Below are 18,830 nucleotides of genomic sequence, written 5' to 3'. Positions count from 1 at the left end.
GGGCTAAGCCTCCCCTCTCTCCTTTGTCTCGTTCCCTCAAACTCCAGGGCAAAAAGCCACGCTGTCAGATTCAGCCATGGTGCTGGTGTTGACCTGTATTAACCTTCATCACTTCTGTTTGGGTTGAGAAACCTAGTGTAAGTCATCTGTGTTTCTCTCATCATCCGTATTGATTCTCTCGGATTCCCTCTCTCTCTCTACACCCCCAGACCACAGCAGGGAAGACAAGAAAGCACTCCAATCAGACTTTATTCACTCCAAAACCTGCTGAACAATCACAAACTCCCCACCCCCGCGACCACACTTAACATTCAGCGTACATTGGGGACCATTGCGATCAACGTGTAGTAATCAAACGTTGAATAATTGATGAAAGGACTTTTAAACCCAAAATTGCTGATTTAACATGCCTCTTGATAGTAACCAACCAGGACTGTCGCTGCAATATCCCATTTCAAACACCTCAGCATAAAGCTACTTTATTAGGCTACAGTGTCTCCATAATGTTTCTCACTGGAGCAGTGGTCTACAGGCGACTGCAGACAGGAAAACACCAACTGCTAACCAGCTGAATGTACAGTCTGCTAAGGGCTTGTATAAATAGAATGATAACTGCTTTAATCACAGCAGTAATGAAGCCATCCCTTACTTTGGCCCAACTGTTAGGCTAATAAATGATAAAGACGGGGGTGGGGCTGCTGCCTCTCCCTCCTCCAAAACCTCCAACAGCCTCCTCTCTTCATTTTGGCAAATTTATCCAACGCAAATGTTCTGCATTTTCTCCTAGCCATTCCAATTCCATCTTTCCCCCCTTCTATCGAAAGCCAGGACTGCTCAAGGCTCTCCCTCCTCCCTCCCTTTCCCTCTCACATCTCAGTAGCAGACACACTTTGCAGTCTCTCCCTCGCTCACACACACGCTTGCTGCAGCAGAAGCCACAATTCAGACTGGTACAGCACCGGACGGCAGGGGAAAAGAACGTCAAAACAAGCGATTGAGTTGTGAATAAGCACGGCGACCACAGAGGTGAAACATGCGACCGTAATAGGTTGTTGACGTCTACGGTTAATAACCTACTTTAACAGCACTGTTCCTTTCCCTGGGCTCGTCTGGACGACTAAAACAAAAAACAAAAAGGCAGCATGACGGAAGGAACAAGCGAGTGAAAAGGAATTGTTACCCTTCCCACACAGTGGGGGAACTGGGAGGAGAAAGGGGGTTGGAGGTCAGGTGGTTAAAGCTGCTCTCACACAGAGATAAAACACAGACTTGGGGATGTTCTAGAGCCGCACTGATTCTGCAAAGGACAGATGCGCAGCGAGAGGAAAGAGGGGTCTGAATACCAATAACTGCAGAGTAAAGAGAAGAGACTGGATACTGTCCTGGGAGAAGACTGAAGGCTGCAATTAGTGAATAGATGGAGGATAAACGCTATGAAGCAGACTGAAATGTTTCACAAATTTCAAATATTTTGTTATCTAGGAAACATAAGCTTGTCATCTCTGAAAGCCTCGGGGCTCATGCTTGAAAAACTACATCTGATTATTTCGATTCATGCTCCAGTTACCAGAACGAATCAATGGACTTGGCATCCTGAACAGCATAAGCAGCAAACTTCTGTAAGTTAATATTCATTTGTTTTCTTCACACTAGAATAGAACCCTGTGTTTCTTTTAATAGCGCATCTAACTTGGTCTGTCCTGACTGTATTGCACATTGTGGAGGAAATATGATTATCTGTGCCCATGTCACTCTGCTAATCCTTGCTCTCTTCATATTCTGGAGGATGTATACAATGGACTGACCTAGCAACAATTCTGAGTGAATCCCAGAAAACAAGGATATTAACAACAGGAATGACTGAGTAAAATATAAATGACAAACTGACAAGCAACAAATTGCTCATACGCTTGTTGATTTGGAGGATGAGCTTAAGTCAAAGTAAATATGGATAGGTGGACAGAGAGATAAGGTAATGCAACATGGAAAAGGTTTACTAGGTCTTTCCTCTGTGCGTTTAGCCAACGATCATAAAACACTGAGAAGAGTGAAACATATCCAAGCCAAGAGGATAACTAGGGATAAGAATAGATTTAAATACTAGCAGTTACAGCCAGATAGTGATTTTAAATAAATACTGCCATGTACAATGCCTTCAGAAAGTATTCATTCACCTTGAGTTGTTGGCTAAATTCAAAATGGATTAAAATATAAAATGTTTCCCCCTCACCCATCTACACACAATACCCCATAAATGACAAAGCGAAAACATTTATTGAAAATGAAATCAAAATCTCTATCACATTAGTATTTCACCCCCGAGTCAATACATGTTAGAATCACCTTTGGCAGCGATTACAGCTGTGAGTATTCTGGGTTAATCTAAGAGCTTCGCACACCTAGATTGTACAATATTTGCACATTAATATTTTTAGAATTCTTCAAGTTGGTTGTTGATCATTGCTAGACAGCCATTTTCAAGTCTTGCCATAGATTTTCAAGCCAATTTAAGTCAAAACTGTAACTAGGCCACTCAGGAACATTCAATGTTATCTTGGTAAGCAACTCTAAAGTATATTTCGCCTTGTGTTTTAGGTTAATTATCCTGCTGAAAGGTGAATTTGTCTCCCAGTGTCTGGTGTAAAGCAGACTGAACCAGGTTTTCCTCTAGGATTTTGCCTGTGCTTAGCTCTACTCCATTTCTTTTTATCCTAAAAAAAAATCCCTAATCCTTGCCGATAACAAGCATACATATAACATGATGCAGCCGCCACCATGCTTGAAAATATAAAGAGTGGTACTCAGTGATGTGTTGTATTTGCCCTAAACATAATGCTTTGTATTCAGGACATAAAGTACATGTCTTTGCCATATTTTTTGCATTTTACTTTTGTGCCTTTTTGCAAACAGGAGGCATGGTTAGGAATGTTTTTAATTCTATACAGGCTTCCTTTCACCCTGTTATTTAGGTTAGTATTGTGGACCCATACTCAGTTCTCCTATCACAGCCATTTAACTGTTTTAGCCACCCCCCACAGCTACTTGTCCGAGCCTCTCCAGCTTCTTCACCCAAATCCAGATAGCAGATGTTCTGAAAGAGCTGCAAAACCTGGACCCGTACAAATCAGCTGGGCTAGACAATCTGGAACCTCTCTTTCTAAAATGATCCACCGCCATTGCTGCAACCCCTATTACCAGTCTGTTCAACCTCTTTCGTATCGTCCGAGATCCCCAAAGACTGGAAAGCTTCCGCGGTCATCACCCTCTTCAAAGGGGGTGACACTCTAGACCCAAACTGTTATAAACCTATATCCATCCTGCCCTGCCTTTCTAAAGTCTTCGAAAGCCAAGTTAACAAACAGATCACTGACCATTTCGAATCCCACCTTACCTTCTCCGCTGTGCAATCCGGTTTCCGAGCTGGTTACGGGTGCACCTCAGCCACGCTCAAGGTACAAAACAATATCATAAACGACATCGATAAAAGACAGTACTGTGCAGCCGTCTTCATCGACTGGCCACTTCGTTCACCTTGGTAAATCACGTGTTTTCTTATCGGCAGACTCAATAGCCTTGGTTTCTCAAATGACTGCCTCGACTGGTTCACCAACTACTTCGCAGACAGAGTTCAGTGTGTCAAATCGGAGGGCCTGTTGTCCGGACCTCTGGCAGTCTCTATGGGGGTATCATAGGGTTCAATTCTCGGCGGACTCTTTTCTCTGTATATATCAACGATGTAGCTCTTTCTGCAGGTGATTCCCTGATCCACCTCTACGCAGACGACACCATTCTGTATACGTCAGGCCCTTCTTTGGACACTGTGTTAACTAACCTCCAAACAAGCTTCAATGCCATACAACACTCCTTCCGTGGCCTCCAACTGCTCTTAAAAGCTAGTAAAACCAAATGCATGCTTTTCAACCGTTCGCTGCCCGCACCCGCCCGCCCGACTAGCATCGCCACCCTGGACGGTTCTGACCTAGAATATGTGGACAACTACAAATATCTAGGTGTCTGGCTAGACTGTAAACTCTCCTTCCAGACTCATATCAAACATCTCCAATCCAAAAATCAAATCTAGAATCTGCTTTCTATTTCACAACAAAGCCTCCTTCACTCACGCCGCTAAACTTACCCTAGTAAAACTGACTATCCTACCGATCCTCGACTTCGGCGATGTCATCTACAAAATAGCTTCCAATACTCTACTCAGCAAACTGGATGCAGTCTATCACAGTGCCATCTGTTTTGTTACCAAAGCCCCTTATACCACCCACCACTGCGACCTGTATGCTCTAGTCGGCTGGCCCTCGCTACATATTCGTCGCCAGACCCACTGGCTCCAGGTCATCTATAACTTTATGCTAGGTAAAGCCCCGCCTTATATCAGTTCACTGGTCACGATAACAACACCCACCCGTAGCACGCGCTCCAGCAGGTATATCTCACTGATCATCCCCAAAGCCAACATCTCCTTTGGCCGCCTTTCCTTCCAGTTCTCTGCTGCCAGTGACTGGAACGAATTGCAAAAATCGCTGAAGCTGGAGACTTACATTTCCCTAACTAACTTTAAACATCAGCTATCTGAGCAGCTAACCGATCGCTGCAGCTGTACATAGTCCATCTATAAATAGCCCATTCAATATACCTACCTCATCCCCATATTGTTTTTATTTAGTTTTCTGCTCTTTTGCACACCAGTATTTCTACTTGCACATCATCTGCTCATCTATCACTCCAGTGTTAATTTTCTAAATTGTAATTACTTCGCTACTGTGGCCTATTTATTGCCTTACCTCCTCACGCCATTTGCATTCACTGTATATTGACTTTCTTTTTTTCTATTGTGTTATTGACTGTACGCTTATTTATTCCATGTGTAACTCTGTTGTTGTTTGTGTCGCACTGCTTTGCTTTATCTTGGCCAGGTCGCAGTTGTAAATGAGAACTTGTTCTCAACTAGCCTACCTGGTTAATTAAAGGTGATACAAAAAATAAATAACTAAAAAAGGCCTCATGGTGAAATCCCTGAGTGGTTTCCTTCCTCTTCGGTAACTGCGTTAGGAAGGACGCTTGCATCTTTGTAGTGACTGGGTGTATTAATACACCATCCAAAGTGTAATAAATAACTAAACAAGGCTCAATGGGATATTCAATATCTGCTTGTTTACCCATCTACCAATAGGTACCCTTCTTTGCAAGGCACTGGGAAACCTCCTTGTCCTTTGTGGTTGAATCTGTGTTTGAAATTCACCACTCGACTGAGGGACCTTACAGATAATTGTATGGTTGGGGTAAAGAGATGAGGGGGTCATTAAAAAAAAGCATGTTAAAACACCATTACTGCCCACAGAGAGGCCATGCAACTCATGTGACTTGTTAAGCAAATGTTTACTCATTAACGTTAGGCTTGCCATAACAAATGGGTTGAATACTTACTGACTTTCAGCTTTTTATTCATTTGTAAACATTTCTAAAAACTTAATTCGACTGACATAATGGGGTATTGTGTGTATGTATGCCAGTGACACCAAATCGAAATGTAATCAATTTTAAATACAGGTTATAACAAAATGTGGAAAAAGGCCAGGGGTGTGAATACTTTCTCAAGGCACTGTAGATGAGGGCCTCTGTGTTCTGTTCTGTGGGAGAACAGGATATTCACCCACTAAGGTAGGAACAATTACTGTGCAGTCCTCAGTCACTGTGATTATGAACTAAGGGGGATGTGCAATCCATTCAAACCCTAAGCCAACTCATACAGAAAAGATATGGGATAGAATGTCAAGCTTAGAATCTAACCCTGTTACCATGCCTCCATCTTCCCTCCCTCCCAACTCAGACATACAGGTCCAAAAGGTTAACCCCATACACAGATTTCCCATGATGCAGTGAAGAGTGTCTTATCATAGCATAAAACACACACCAAACCCACCTTACACACCACAACATTTCTTGTAGGTGTGTGTGTATCATTGCACAGTGCATGCACAGAGACAAACACAGTTTACACTATTACACAGTTTTTTATAGGTTGTATCCATCATTCCCCTAGTGGGTTCTTCATCTCCCCCTCTCATTCTCCCTCACACACTCAAACGGTGCTTTGTGAGCGTGACAGGAGAAGAAGCTGGCCTTACATAATGCTCAAACGAGCACAAATGTAATATTCTCAACCCAGTGAAACACAGCAGCCATGGAAAAGCACAACACAGTCACATTAATCAGGCCTGTAATGTTACAGATAATTCAAGCGACTAGGCTTCCATTCATGACCTGGAGACTCAGTCACCCTACAAACCACTATTCTGCTTTATCAAGGACCTGCCTTTTGTAGTTTGGCTTTTAACCCAATGTCATTCCTTCCCATGAGACGGAACGTGGGTCAACGTTCATGCTCAACACACACACACACACACACACACACACACACACACACACACACACACACACACACACACAAATGCATCAGGTGAATGGGGCAATAACAGAACAGTGGGCAGTGGAGGGTGAGAACAAGAAGGCCCCAGTAACAGTTGAACGCAGTAGTCATGGCCACCACCCCAGAACCAGTAACAGTGGAACCCAGTAGTCATGGCCACCACCCCAGAACCAGTAACAGTGGAACCCAGTAGTCATGGCCACCACCCCAGAACCAGTAACAGTGGAACCCAGTAGTCATGGCCACCACCCCAGGACCAGTAACAGTGGAACCCAGTAGTCATGGCCACCACCCCAGGACCAGTAACAGTGGAACCCAGTAGTCATGGCCACCACCCCAGAACCAGTAACAGTGGAACCCAGTAGTCATAGCCACCACCCCAGGACCAGTAACAGTTGAACTCGGTAGTCATGGCCACCACCCCAGAACCAGTAAGTGGAACCCAGTAGTCATGGCCACCACCCCAGAACCAGTAACAGTGGAACCCAGTAGTCATGGCCACCACCCCAGAACCAGTAACAGTTGAACCCAGTAGTCATGGCCACCACCCCAGAACCAGTAACAGTTGAACCCAGTAGTCATGGCCACCACCCCAGAACCAGTAACAGTTGAACCCAGTAGTCATGGCCACCACCCCAGAACCAGTAACAGTTGAACCCAGTAGTCATGGCCACCACCCCAGAACCAGTAACAGTGGAACCCAGTAGTCATGGCCAGCACCCCAGAACAGTGACCGGTCTAAGGAAAACCACCCAGGTTTGGAGGTTTATATCAAATCTAGCCTCACTCATATCTCACTGAAACTATATACATAGGCCTACACAAACATAACCACATCAGTTTACAAAATCAGTATTGAACTTTTGTGGAATTTGTTTTATATCTAAAACTCCAAATAACAATTGTACAATCCAATACCACTACTGCACTGTTGGATGTAAAAGCCACTGAATGGCAAAACCAATGGAAATGAGCGATAACGATTCCCCACTTGTACTTCCGTAGGTCGATGGATAACCAGCTCAACAATGCCTAAATCCAAATCACAATTATCACTCCCATACTCAGCTACACCCCACTCAAAATCCTCTCGGAGGCCCTCTCCAAAGCAACACTCTCTAAAAGGTGTCCACCCGGAAATAAACCTGTTATCTCCTATTGAACTCAAGCCAAAAGTCACCAGTCCTTCCCTGAGACCCCTTGCCTGCTCTATGAACCCACAGACTCTAGTCTGGCTGGCCGTGGTGACCTGCTCCTGTGTGTTCTCTGTTCTGCTGGGCCCGGGCGTGTCCGCTGGAGAGACCTGGGGCATGGTCTCCATCTGTCCCTTCCACTGTGTGTGTCGAAACCTCTCAGAGTCTCTAAGCACGCTCTGTGTCAACAAGGGCCTGCTGTTCGTCCCTCCCGACATTGACCGGCGCACAGTGGAGCTCCGTCTGGCTGACAACTTCATCCTGGAGGTGGGCAGAGTGGACTTTGCCAACATGTCAGGCCTGGTAGAGCTAACTCTGTCCAGGAACACCATCCATGCCCTGAAACCTCTGGCCTTCGCTGACCTTGAGAGCCTGCGTTCACTCCACCTGGACACCAACCGGCTGACCGTGGTGGGGCCAAAAGACCTGTCCGGCCTGACTAACTTGCAGCACCTCATCATCAACAACAACCAGCTGACCAACGTCTCCACCGAGGCATTTGATGACTTCCTGCAGACGCTGGAGGATCTGGACCTGTCCTACAACAACCTGAGGAAGGTCCCCTGGGAGGCCATCCAGAACATGGCCAGCCTGCACACCCTCAACCTGGACCACAACCTCCTGGACCACATCGCCGAGGGCTCCTTCGGAGAACTCTACAAGCTGGCTCGTCTCGACATGACGTCCAACCGGCTGCAGACTCTGCCCCCCGACCCCCTGTTCTCCCGCTCTCAGATGGGCGTGGTCAGCCCCACCCCCTACAATGCTGTCATCAGCCTGAGCTTCGGGGGGAACCCCCTGCACTGCAACTGTGAGCTGCTGTGGCTGAGGCGGCTGATCCGCGGGGACGACATGGAGACGTGTGCCACCCCCGTTCACCTGGCCGGGCGCTACTTCTGGTCCATCCCAGAGGAGGAGTTCACCTGCGAGCCTCCGCTCATCACGCGCCACTCCAACAAGCTGTGGGTGCTGGAGGGCCAGAGGGCCACGCTGAGGTGCCGTGCCATTGGAGACCCAGAGCCAATCATCCACTGGATCTCCCCAGACGACCGCATCGTAGCCAACTCCAGCCGTGTGCACTCATACTACAACGGCACCCTGGACGTGCTGGTGACCCGTGCCCGTGACGATGGGTCCTACACCTGCATTGCCATCAACGCTGCTGGGGAGGCTACGGCCCTGATAAACCTGAAGATCATCCCCCTCCCTCACCGCGGTAACAACACTGTCCCCCTAACCAGCCCTCGAGGGGACCCCGGGTCATCAGATATCTCCAGTGGGAGAAGAGGGGCAGGCCGGAACGGGAAGGGTGGTGGAGGGGTGGTGACTGTCAAGAATGCCACAGAGGGGGAGAGTGGAGATGGAGATGCCAGTGAGCATTTGGTGGGAGTCCTGGGAGTGACTGCCACCTCTGCCCAGGTGCGCTGGGTCCTTGGCCGGGCCACTGGGCCATACCTGGTGTGGATGTACCAGATCCAGTACAACTGCACTGCAGATGACGCCCTGGTGTACAGGTAAGCTCCCCTCAGCGACATAGCCATCCTACAGAACCTGAGAGACAGTTCCAACTGGGCAAGCATGAATAGATCAATCAGAAGGCTAGATGCAAAACAAACACCTCTGTGTGGTCTTCCATTGTAATACTGTCATGTACAAAACACCCCAGTGGTTTTACAATTGATCTGAGTTATCACAGAGTGTCCTTGAATGACAGGGACCAGGAGTGATGAACATGAAAACTGACACATGAATTAAAGGAGAGCAAGCGTAGTGGACTGTAAAGTATGAACGGGTGATTGAGAGAGGGAAAGGAAAGAGATGGAAGGGAGATAGAAGACTGTGGGAAAAGGAGGATGAAGTCCTTATAAAAAAGTACAAGCCGCAGATCTGAGGACAGTGTCACATCCCATCAGTCAGTCTGAAATGGAGATAAATAGGGAGATGGTGGGTTTGGGTCTAGGGAACACTGAACCCACTTCAGTTTGTGGAGGTAGGGAGAGGCACCTAAATAGACATGCAGTGTTTTATATCAAATACTGAACGATTCTCAAGGACTTGTCAGGACACACTAATGTGTGCGCACACAGCTGTCAGAATGAAAAACAGGAAGAACGCCGCCCAATTCGACATTTACAGCTTTCATCCCCTACTAAGTCAGCAAGTGATGGTTAGTCTCATACTCTAAACATTTGATGCCTCATAACATCACATAATTCCCTGGTGTCCCAATAAGGACAGGTGAACTGCTTGCTAAGCCTTCCAAGATCAAAGAATAAGTATGCAAATACACACATTTGGATGACTAATATATGCCAAGGTATATGTAGTCTTCATAGCTAAATAAGATGGATGAAGGCAAGCATTAATTTCTACCGTCTCTGGGACTCCATGGCTAATTTGTTTAAACAGCATATCCCTTTGACAGGTTTTCAGTAGAGCTTACAATGCAGTTATTCACCTTATATAAGCCTATTGAGATAGCTTGCATATTCTGAGTTAATGTTCCGCGTAAAGCCCATCTTTCCAATTTATTACGAAGCCTGCATGTAAACAACTAAATGTAATAACAACAAAGTAATTTGTAACCCAAAGCTGGAGATAATTTGAGGATAGTGTGGAGGAATGAGGGAGAGCAAGGGCGCCAGAAAGGTCAACTGCCCACCAGATGAAATTAGAAATTGCTCAAGGTCTGCCTTCGAGAGCTCGCAATTACCTCTCAGCGGTAAACGCATTCATCAGCCTCATTTACACCTTCCAATAAATGTTCAATAGTGTTCTACACTTATATACACAGCAGTCTGAATCCATACGATAAGCTGCAGGATTTAACAAGAGATTTGACACGAGCAGTCGGTTGGAAGACGGAGGGGTGAAAGACTTTAAAAATGGAAGTGTTTGCCGTCTTGTCCTCTTCCTGGCGTACAGCGTTTGGGCGGGGGTGGTGGTAATTGGGGTGCGAGTATGTGTCATTGCCTCGGAGTTGTCTTGAATAGCTCATCGCTTGGCAAGACACGTTTCTGAGGAGAGGAAAAAAACATACGTAAACAGACTCTGGTTTAAAATCAAATGAAATTGTATTAGTCACACGCGCTGAATACAACAGGTATTCTTAGTGAAATGCTTACTTATGAGCCCCTGACCAACAACGCAGTTTAAAAAAAATATGATTAAGAATAAGAAATAAAAGTAACAAGTAATTAAAGAGCAGCAGTAAAATAGCAATAGCGAGACTATATACAGGGATACCGGTACAGAGTCAATGTGCGGGGGCACCGGTTAGTCGAAGTAATATGTACATGTAGATAGAGTTATTACAGTGACTATGCATAGATAAGAACCATTTGATTAGATGTTCAGGAGTCTTATGGCTTGGGGGTAGAAGCTGTTTAGAAGCCTCTTGGACCTAGACTTGGTACTCCGGTACCGCTTGCCATGCAGTAGCAGAGAGAACAGTCTATGACTAGGGTGCCTGGAGTCTTGGACAATTTTTAGGGCCTTCCAGTGACACCACCTGGTGTCGAGGTCCTGGATGGCAGGAAGATTGGCTCCAGTGATGTACTGGGTCGTTCGCACTACCCTCTGTAGTGCCTTGCGGTCGGAGGCCGAGCAGTTGCCATACCAGGCAGTGATGCAACCAGTAAGAATGCTCTCGATGGTGCAGCTGTATAACCTTGAGGATCTGAGGACCCATGCCAAATCTTTTCAGTCTCCTGAGGGGGAATAGGTTTTGTTGTGCCCTCTTCACGACTGTCTTGGTGTGCTTGGACCATGTTAGTTTGTTGGTGATGTGGACACCAAGGAACTTGAACCTCTCAACCTGCTCCACTACAGCACCGTCAATGAGAATGGGGGCGTGCTCGGTCCTCCTTTTCCTGTAGTCCACAATCATCTCCATTGTCTTGATCACGTTGCAGGAGAGGTTGTTGACCTGGCACCACACGGCCAGGTCTCTGACCTCCTCCCTATAGGCTGTCTCGTCGATGATCAGGCCTACCACTGTTGTGTCGTCGGCAAACTTGGTGTTGGAGTCGTGCCTGGCCGTACAGTCATGAGTTAAGTACAGGAAGTACAGGAAGGGACTGAGCACACACCCCTGAGAGGCCCGTGTTGAGGATCAGCGTGGCAGATGTGTCATTACCTACCCTTACCACCTGGGGGCAGCCCATCATGAAGTCCAGGATCCAATTGCAGAGGGAGGTGTTTCGTCCCTTAGCTTATTGATGAACTGAGGGCACTATGGTGTTGAACGCTGAGCTGTAGTCAATGAATAGCATTCTCACATACACTACCGTTCAAAAGTTTAGGGTCACTTGGAAATGTCCTTGTTTTTGAAAGAAAAGGCCATTTTTTTGTCCATTAAAATAACATTAGAATTGATCAAAAATACAGTGTAGACATTGTTAATGTTGTAAATGACTATTGTAGCTGGAAACGGCAGATTTGTTATGGAATATCTATATAGGCCCATTATCAGCAACCATAACTCCTGTGTTCCAATGGCACGTTGTGTTAGCTATTCCAAGTTTATCACTTTAAAAGGCTAATTGATCATTAGAAAACCCTTTTGCAATTATGTTAGCAGAGCTGAAAACGGTTGTCCTGATTAAAGAAGCAATAAAACTGGCCTTCTTTAGACTAGTTGAGTATCTGGAGCATCAGCATTTGTGGGTTCGATTACAGAAACAAAGAACTTTCTTCTGAAACGCGTCAGTTTATTCTTGTTCTGAGAAATGAAGGCCATTCCATGCGAGAAAGTGCCAAGAAACTGAAGATCTCATACAACGCTGTGCACTACTCCCTTCACAGAACAGCGCAAACTGTCTCTAACTAGACACTAATGTACTTGCCCTCTTGTTCAGTTGTGCACTGGGGCCTCCCACTCTTCTTTCTATTCTGGTTAGAGACAGTTTGCGCTGTTCTGTGAAGGGAGTAGTACACAGCATTGTACGAGATATTCAGTTTCTTGGCAATTTCTCGGATGGAATAGACTTGTCTCTGGCCATTTTGAGCCTGTAATTGAACCCACAAATGCTGACGCTCCAGATACTCAACTAGTCTAAAGAAGGCCAGTTTAATTGCTTCTTTAATCAGCACAATAGTTTTCAGCTGTGCTAACATAATTGCTAAAGGGTTTTCTAATGATCAATTAGCCTTTTAAAATGATAAACTTGGATTAGCTAACACAACGTGCCATTGGAACATTGGAGTGATGGTTGCTGATAATGGGTCTCTGTACCCCTATGTAGATATTCCATAAATTAAAAAAATAAAAAGCCGTTTCCAGCTACAATAGTCATTTACAACAATGTCTACACTGTATTTCTGATCAATTTGATGTTATTTCTTTAAAAAACAAGGAAATGTCTAAGTGACCCCAAACTTTTGAATGGTATTGTAGGTGTTCCTTTTGTCCAGGTGGGAAAGGGCAGTGTGGAGTGCAATAGGGATTGCATAATCTGTTAGGGCGGAATGCAAATTGGAGTGGGTCTAGGGTTTCTGGGATAATGGTGTTGATGTGAGACATGACCAGCCTTTCCAAGCACTTCATGGCTACAAATCAAATGAAATTTTATTTGACACATACACATGGTTAGCAGATGTTAATGCGAGTGTAGCGAAATGCTTGTGCTTTTAGTTCCGACCATGCAGTAATATCTAAAAAGTAATCTAACAATTTCACAACAACTACTTTATACACACACACACACACACAAGTGTAAAGGAATGAATAAGAATATGTACATAAAAATATATGGATGAGCGATGGCCGAACGGCATAGGCAAGATGCAGCAGATGGCATAGAGTACAGTATATACATATGAGATGAGTAATGTAGGGTATGTAAACATTATATAAAGTGGCATTGTTTAAAGTGACACATCAAATATTAAAGTGGCTAGAGATTTGAGTCAGTATGTTGGCAGTAGCCACTCAATGTTAGTGATCGCTGTTTAACAGTCTGATGGCCTTGAGATAGAAGCTGTTTTTCAGTCTCTCGGTCCCAGCTTTGATGCACCTGTACTGACCTCGCCTTCTGTATGATAGCGGGGTGAACAGGCAGTGGCTCGGGTGGTTGTTGTCTTTGATGATCTTTTTGGCCTTCCTGTGACATCGGGTGGTGTAGGTGTCCTGGAGGGCAGGTAGTTTGCCCCCGGTGATGCGTTGTGCAGACCTCACTACCCTCTGGAGAGCCTTACGGTTATGGGGGGAGCAGTTGCCCTACCAGGCGGTGATACAGCCCGACAGGATGCTCTCGATTGTGCATCTAAAAGTTTGTGAGTGTTTTTGGTGAGAAGCCAAATTTCTTCAGCCTCCTGAGGTTGAAGAGGCACTGCTGCGCTTTCTTCACCACGCTGTCTGTGTGGGTGGACCATTTCAGTTTGTCCGTGATGTGTACAGACATGAGTGCTACGGGTCGGTAGACATTTAGGCAGGTTACCTTAGTGTTCTTGGGCACAGGGACTATGGTGGGCTGCTTAAAATATATTGGCATTACAGACTCGGACAGGGAGAGGTTGAAAAGCAGGAATCAGGATAGAATTATGGTCAGATTTGTATGCGTCTCTGTGTGTGGAGTAAAAGTGGTCCAGGGTTTTTTCCCCTCTGGTTGCACATTTAACATGCGGATAGAAATTTGGTAAGACGGATTTAAGTTTCCCTGTATTAAAGTACTAGGAACGCCACCTCTGGGTGAGCGTTTTCCTGTTTGCTTATGGCGGAATACAGCTCATTCAGTGCGGTCTTAGTGCCAGCATCAGTCTGTGGTGGTATGTAGACAGCTACAAAAAATACAGTTGAAAATTGTCTAGGTTGATAGTGTGGTCTACAGTTTATCATGAGAAACTCTACCTCAGGTGAGCAAAACCTTGAGACTTCCTTAGATATTGTGCACCAGCTGTTCTTTACAAAACATATAGTCCCCCGCCCCTTTTCTTACCAGACGGCGCTGTTCTGCCCTGCCAATACAGCTGGCTGGTTATACGCTGTATGTTGATAATATCGTCATTCAGCCACGACTCCATGAAGCATAACAGTTTTGAATGTCCCGCTGGTAGTTTAATCTTCCGCGTAGGTCATCGATTTTATTTTCCAAAGACTGCACGTTTGCTAGCAGAATGGAAGGCAGTGGGGGTTTATTCGATCGCCAACGAATTCTCAGAAGGCAGCCTGCCCTCTGATCCCTTTTTCTCTGCCTTCTCTTCATGCAAATTATGGGGATCTAGGCCTGTTCCCGGGAAAGCAGTACTATCATTCACGTCTGGCTCGTCGGACTCGTTAAAGGAAAAAGGATTCTGCCAGTCCATGGTGAGTAATAGCAGTTCTGATGTCCAGAAGTTCTTTTCGGTCATAAGAGACGGTAGCAGCAAAATTATGTACAAAAGAAGTCCAAAAATAAGTTTAACAAAGAAACAAAAAACAAACAAAAAAAATTGGTTAGGAATACGTAAAACGTTAGCCTTGTTCTCCGGCGCCATGTTCAGTCCGCCTCCCGTTTCCCTGAATATCAAATCTCACCCTTTCTATTGCCCTTCTCCCTCTACAGCAGAGTATTATTGATAAGACCATTTCCACAACAAATGAGCAGATCTGACTCCTCCTCCCTCTAGCTGGCTGCTCATCATCATCATCATCATCATCATCATCATCATCATCATTAGCACTAAGGAGTTGTACTGTAGCTTATTGCATTTCATTTGATTCGTCTCCCTCTCCTAGCTGCTCTCTGAGATCCTCTTTCTCTCCTCAGAAAATGACTCAATATCCTTTTTTCTTTTATTACTCCTCAACCCCCCCCTCCCCTTCCCTGTCTGTTAGGATTCTGCCTCCTACAAGCAACGCTTTCCTGCTAAAGAACCTTGTGTCTGGAGCCGACTACAGCCTTTGTGTCCTGGCCATCTTTGACGACGGGCTGTCCACCCTGGCCACCACCAAGGTCCTGGGCTGCACCCAGTTCAGCACCAAGGAGGACTTCCCAGAGTGCCGTTCCCTGCAGGCGCACTTCCTGGGCGGCACACTGACAATCATGGTGGGTGGGGTCATCGTGGTGATGCTGCTGGTGTTCACCGTGGCGATGATGGTGAGGCACCGTGTCTGTGGAGACTGCAGAGATGAGGGTCACTACCCTGCCCATCACCATGACAACTTCCTGCCCTCCAAGGGAGAAGTGGACGTTTACGCTCAGACCAATGGGAACGGGAGAGTGATGATGGTGGCTCTGCCCAAAGGCATTCTTGGCCAAAAGGCTAAGCCCCTGCCATCGAAAACCAAACCCCAAGCCAAGAACAAGCCCAGGACAACACTTGACTCTGACCAGCTCAGTGGAGAGAGAAAGGCTGAGAAGCAGGGCCTGGAGGTAGGCGTGAGGGGGAAAAGATTCCCCCCTTTCACCCCCGAGAGTGAGAGAGTGACACTGTACTACTCCCCTGCCAACACCTCCCAGACCTTACCCCATCCCAGAGCTCACAAGGCTCTGAGACACTCAGGCAAGCTCAAGCTGCGCCACTCTGAGGAGAGGGAGAGCGACTTGGACAAAATGGTGGGCTCCAGATGCAGCCTGGACTCCTGGGCCCAGGGGGAGGAGGAGGGGCGGTTGAAGGACTGGAGGAGGGGCGATCGTCCACCACTCGGGAGGACACGCAGCTGCTCCTTTGATGTGGGCGAGATCACCACGACAACCTGCTACAGCTATGCCAAGCGACTGAGTGTGATATGGACCAGGAGGAGCCAGTCGGTGCACGGCATGCTGGTCCAGTGCGCCTCAACGGCCAGTTCAGCGAGCAGCATGGGCAGCGACCAACAGCCCCCTGCCCTCACACATGGTTACCTGCACGCCTTCAACACCTCCAACTCTAACTCTAACACCAGAGTGGCTGCCAAAGCTGGAGACCTGGAGGAGAGTGTTGTGTAGGGAGGAGAGGAGGAGGAGAGAGGGACATAATGGAAACAAAGACTGAAACTGACAAAATGGTGGATGTAAAAGATATACAAGCCATTTGGCTTTAAAGCTAGAATCCTTAATTGAAACAAAGTGTTCACCCTGCCCGTTTTAGCCAAAAAGCTTAGGGACGGGCCTGGATAAATGTAACCACTCAAATTCATAGAGGTATGGATACAAGGACTAACAACCATGATATCAAATGTATAGTTTTAACCATGTTTTAAGGCTATACAGGGTTTGCTTACATTTATTTACAAATATTGGAGTAAAACAAGCTTATATTTGGGGTTTTGAAGGGGTACAACAGTTGAACTAAGCTCGAGGAATTTAGGTTACAGTGCATTCGGAAAGTATTCAGACCCCTTGACTATTTCCACATTTTGTTGAAGCCTTACTCTAAAATGGATTAAATAGGATTTTTCCCTCAATCTACAAACAATACCCCATAATGACAAAGCAAAAACAGGTTTAGAAATTTGTGCAAGTTCATTAAAAATAAAAAATAAACTTTAATATTACATTTACATAAGTATTCAGACCCTTTACTCAGTACTTTGTTGAAGCACCTTCGGCAGCGATTACAGCCTCAAGTGTTCTTGGGTATGATGCTACAAGCTTGGCACACCTGTATTTGGGGACTGTTTCCCATTCTTCTCTGCAGAATCTCAAGCTCTGTCAGGTTGGATGGGGAGCGTTGCTGCGCAACTATTTTCAGGTCTCTCCAGAGATGTTCGATCGGGTTCAACTCCAGCCTCCGGCTGGGCCACTCAAGGATATTCAGAGACTTGTCCCGAAGCCACTCCTGCATTGTCTTGGCTGTGTGCTTAGGGTTGTTGTCCTGTTGGAAGGTGAACCTTTGCCCCAGTCTGAGGTCCTGAGCAGGTTCTCATCAAGGATCTCTCACAAGCATTTCGCTACACCTGCAATAACATTTGCTAAACACGTGACAAATAAAATGATTTGTACTTTGGTCCATTCATCGTTTCCTCAATCCTGACTAGTCTCCCAGTCAATGCCACTGATAAACATCCCCACAGCATGATGCTGCCACCACCATGCTTCACCATAGGGATGGTGCCAGGTTTCCTCCAGATGTGACGCTTGGCATTCAGGTCAAAGTGTTCAATCTTGGTTTCATCAGACCAGAGAATCTTGTTTCTCTTGGTCAGAGTCTTTAGGTGCCTTTTGGCAAACTCCAAGCGGGCTGTCATGTGCCTTTTACTGAGGAGTGGATTTAGTTTGGCCACTCTACTATAAAGGCCTGATGGGTGGAGTACTGCAGAGAGGGTTGTCTCCACAGAGGCGCTGGAGCTCTGTCACCGGGTTCTTGGTCACCTCCCTGACCAAGGCCCTTTTCCCCCGATTGCTCTTTATCATTTAAGAATGGAGACCACTGTGTTCTTGGGGACCTTCAATGCTGTATACATTTTTTGGTACCCTTCCCCAGTTCTGTGCCTCGACACAATCCTGTCTCAGAGCTCTACAGACAATTCCCTTGACCTCATGGCTTGGTTTTTGCTCAGATATGCACTGTCAACTGTGGGACCTTATTTAGACAGGTGTGTGCCTTTCCAAATCATGTCCAATCAATTGAATTTACCACAGGTGGACTCCAATCAAGTTGTAGAAACATCAAGGATGATGAATGGAAACAGGAGGCACCTGAGCTCAATTTCGAGTCTCATAGCAAAGGGGCTGAATATTTCTGTAAAAAAGGTACCTGTTAATTAATTTTAATAAATGTGCAAAAATGTCAAAAAAACTTTTCCCCCTTTGTCATTATGAGGTATTGATGAGGGAAAAAAATATGTAATCAATTTTAAAATGATTCTTGAAGAATATAGAGTGGAATGGGTGTATATCATTTATTTTGATGTCCGAAATGGATGTAGCAACCAATGATTCTAGATTTCTTAAAAAAGACAAGGACATACATTTAAAAGCACAAAGTGGATTGCACAAGGAACCTAGCACATGGTGAAGAAGATAAGCCACCTACGGTGTGGGCAGACGGGAGTGATGACAAGTATAAAAAATAAAAAAAGTACAGTCTGCTTTAATGCTGTAAGAGACTGACTACAACCTGAGACTTCTGTTTCAACAAGATAAATAAAACAATGAATGAATTACAGTAAATAAATCAACCGCTACGCAACAGCAGCATGACTCGACATTGAATTGCAAACCGCTGAGTAGATCAGGCATCAAAATGGATCATATGAAAACTGTGACAATCAGATGCCAGTCAGTGATCAT

General features: G+C 45.8%; 2 protein-coding genes across 5 annotated transcripts in view; one reads left to right on the top strand and one right to left on the bottom strand.

Annotated features, from left to right (window-relative positions):
* LOC115204260 (pyruvate carboxylase, mitochondrial) overlaps positions 1 to 18,830 on the bottom strand; it is a 121,285-nt gene that overhangs the window by 21,559 nt on the left and 80,896 nt on the right. The window lies entirely within an intron of this gene.
* On the top strand, positions 830 to 16,886 carry LOC115204261 (leucine-rich repeat and fibronectin type-III domain-containing protein 4). 2 transcript variants are annotated; one of them, XM_029769688.1, is made up of 3 exons: positions 830 to 1,619; positions 7,448 to 9,149; positions 15,452 to 16,886. In XM_029769688.1, the coding sequence occupies exons 2-3, from the start codon at positions 7,471 to 7,473 to the stop codon at positions 16,542 to 16,544; spliced, it is 2,772 nt and encodes a 923-aa protein (XP_029625548.1). In that variant the 5' UTR covers positions 830 to 1,619; positions 7,448 to 7,470; the 3' UTR covers positions 16,545 to 16,886. The 2 variants fall into 2 exon arrangements, with proteins under 2 accessions (XP_029625548.1, XP_029625550.1); XM_029769690.1 differs by lacking the exon at positions 830 to 1,619 and having other exon boundaries at positions 7,434 to 9,149.

The sequence above is a fragment of the Salmo trutta genome, chromosome 12, assembly GCF_901001165.1.
Source record: "Salmo trutta chromosome 12, fSalTru1.1, whole genome shotgun sequence".
NCBI lineage: Eukaryota > Metazoa > Chordata > Actinopteri > Salmoniformes > Salmonidae > Salmo > Salmo trutta.
Note: the sequence above shows the minus strand (reverse complement) of the source record. Positions and strands in the feature narration are given on the sequence as shown.

Coding starts and splice junctions, on each gene's coding strand:
- LOC115204261 (XM_029769688.1), top strand. CDS start 7,471: ATGCCTAAATCCAAATCACAATTATCACTCCCATACTCAGCTACACCC. Junction 9,150..15,451: donor GATGACGCCCTGGTGTACAG/GTAAGCTCCCCT, acceptor CCTGTCTGTTAG/GATTCTGCCTCCTACAAGCA.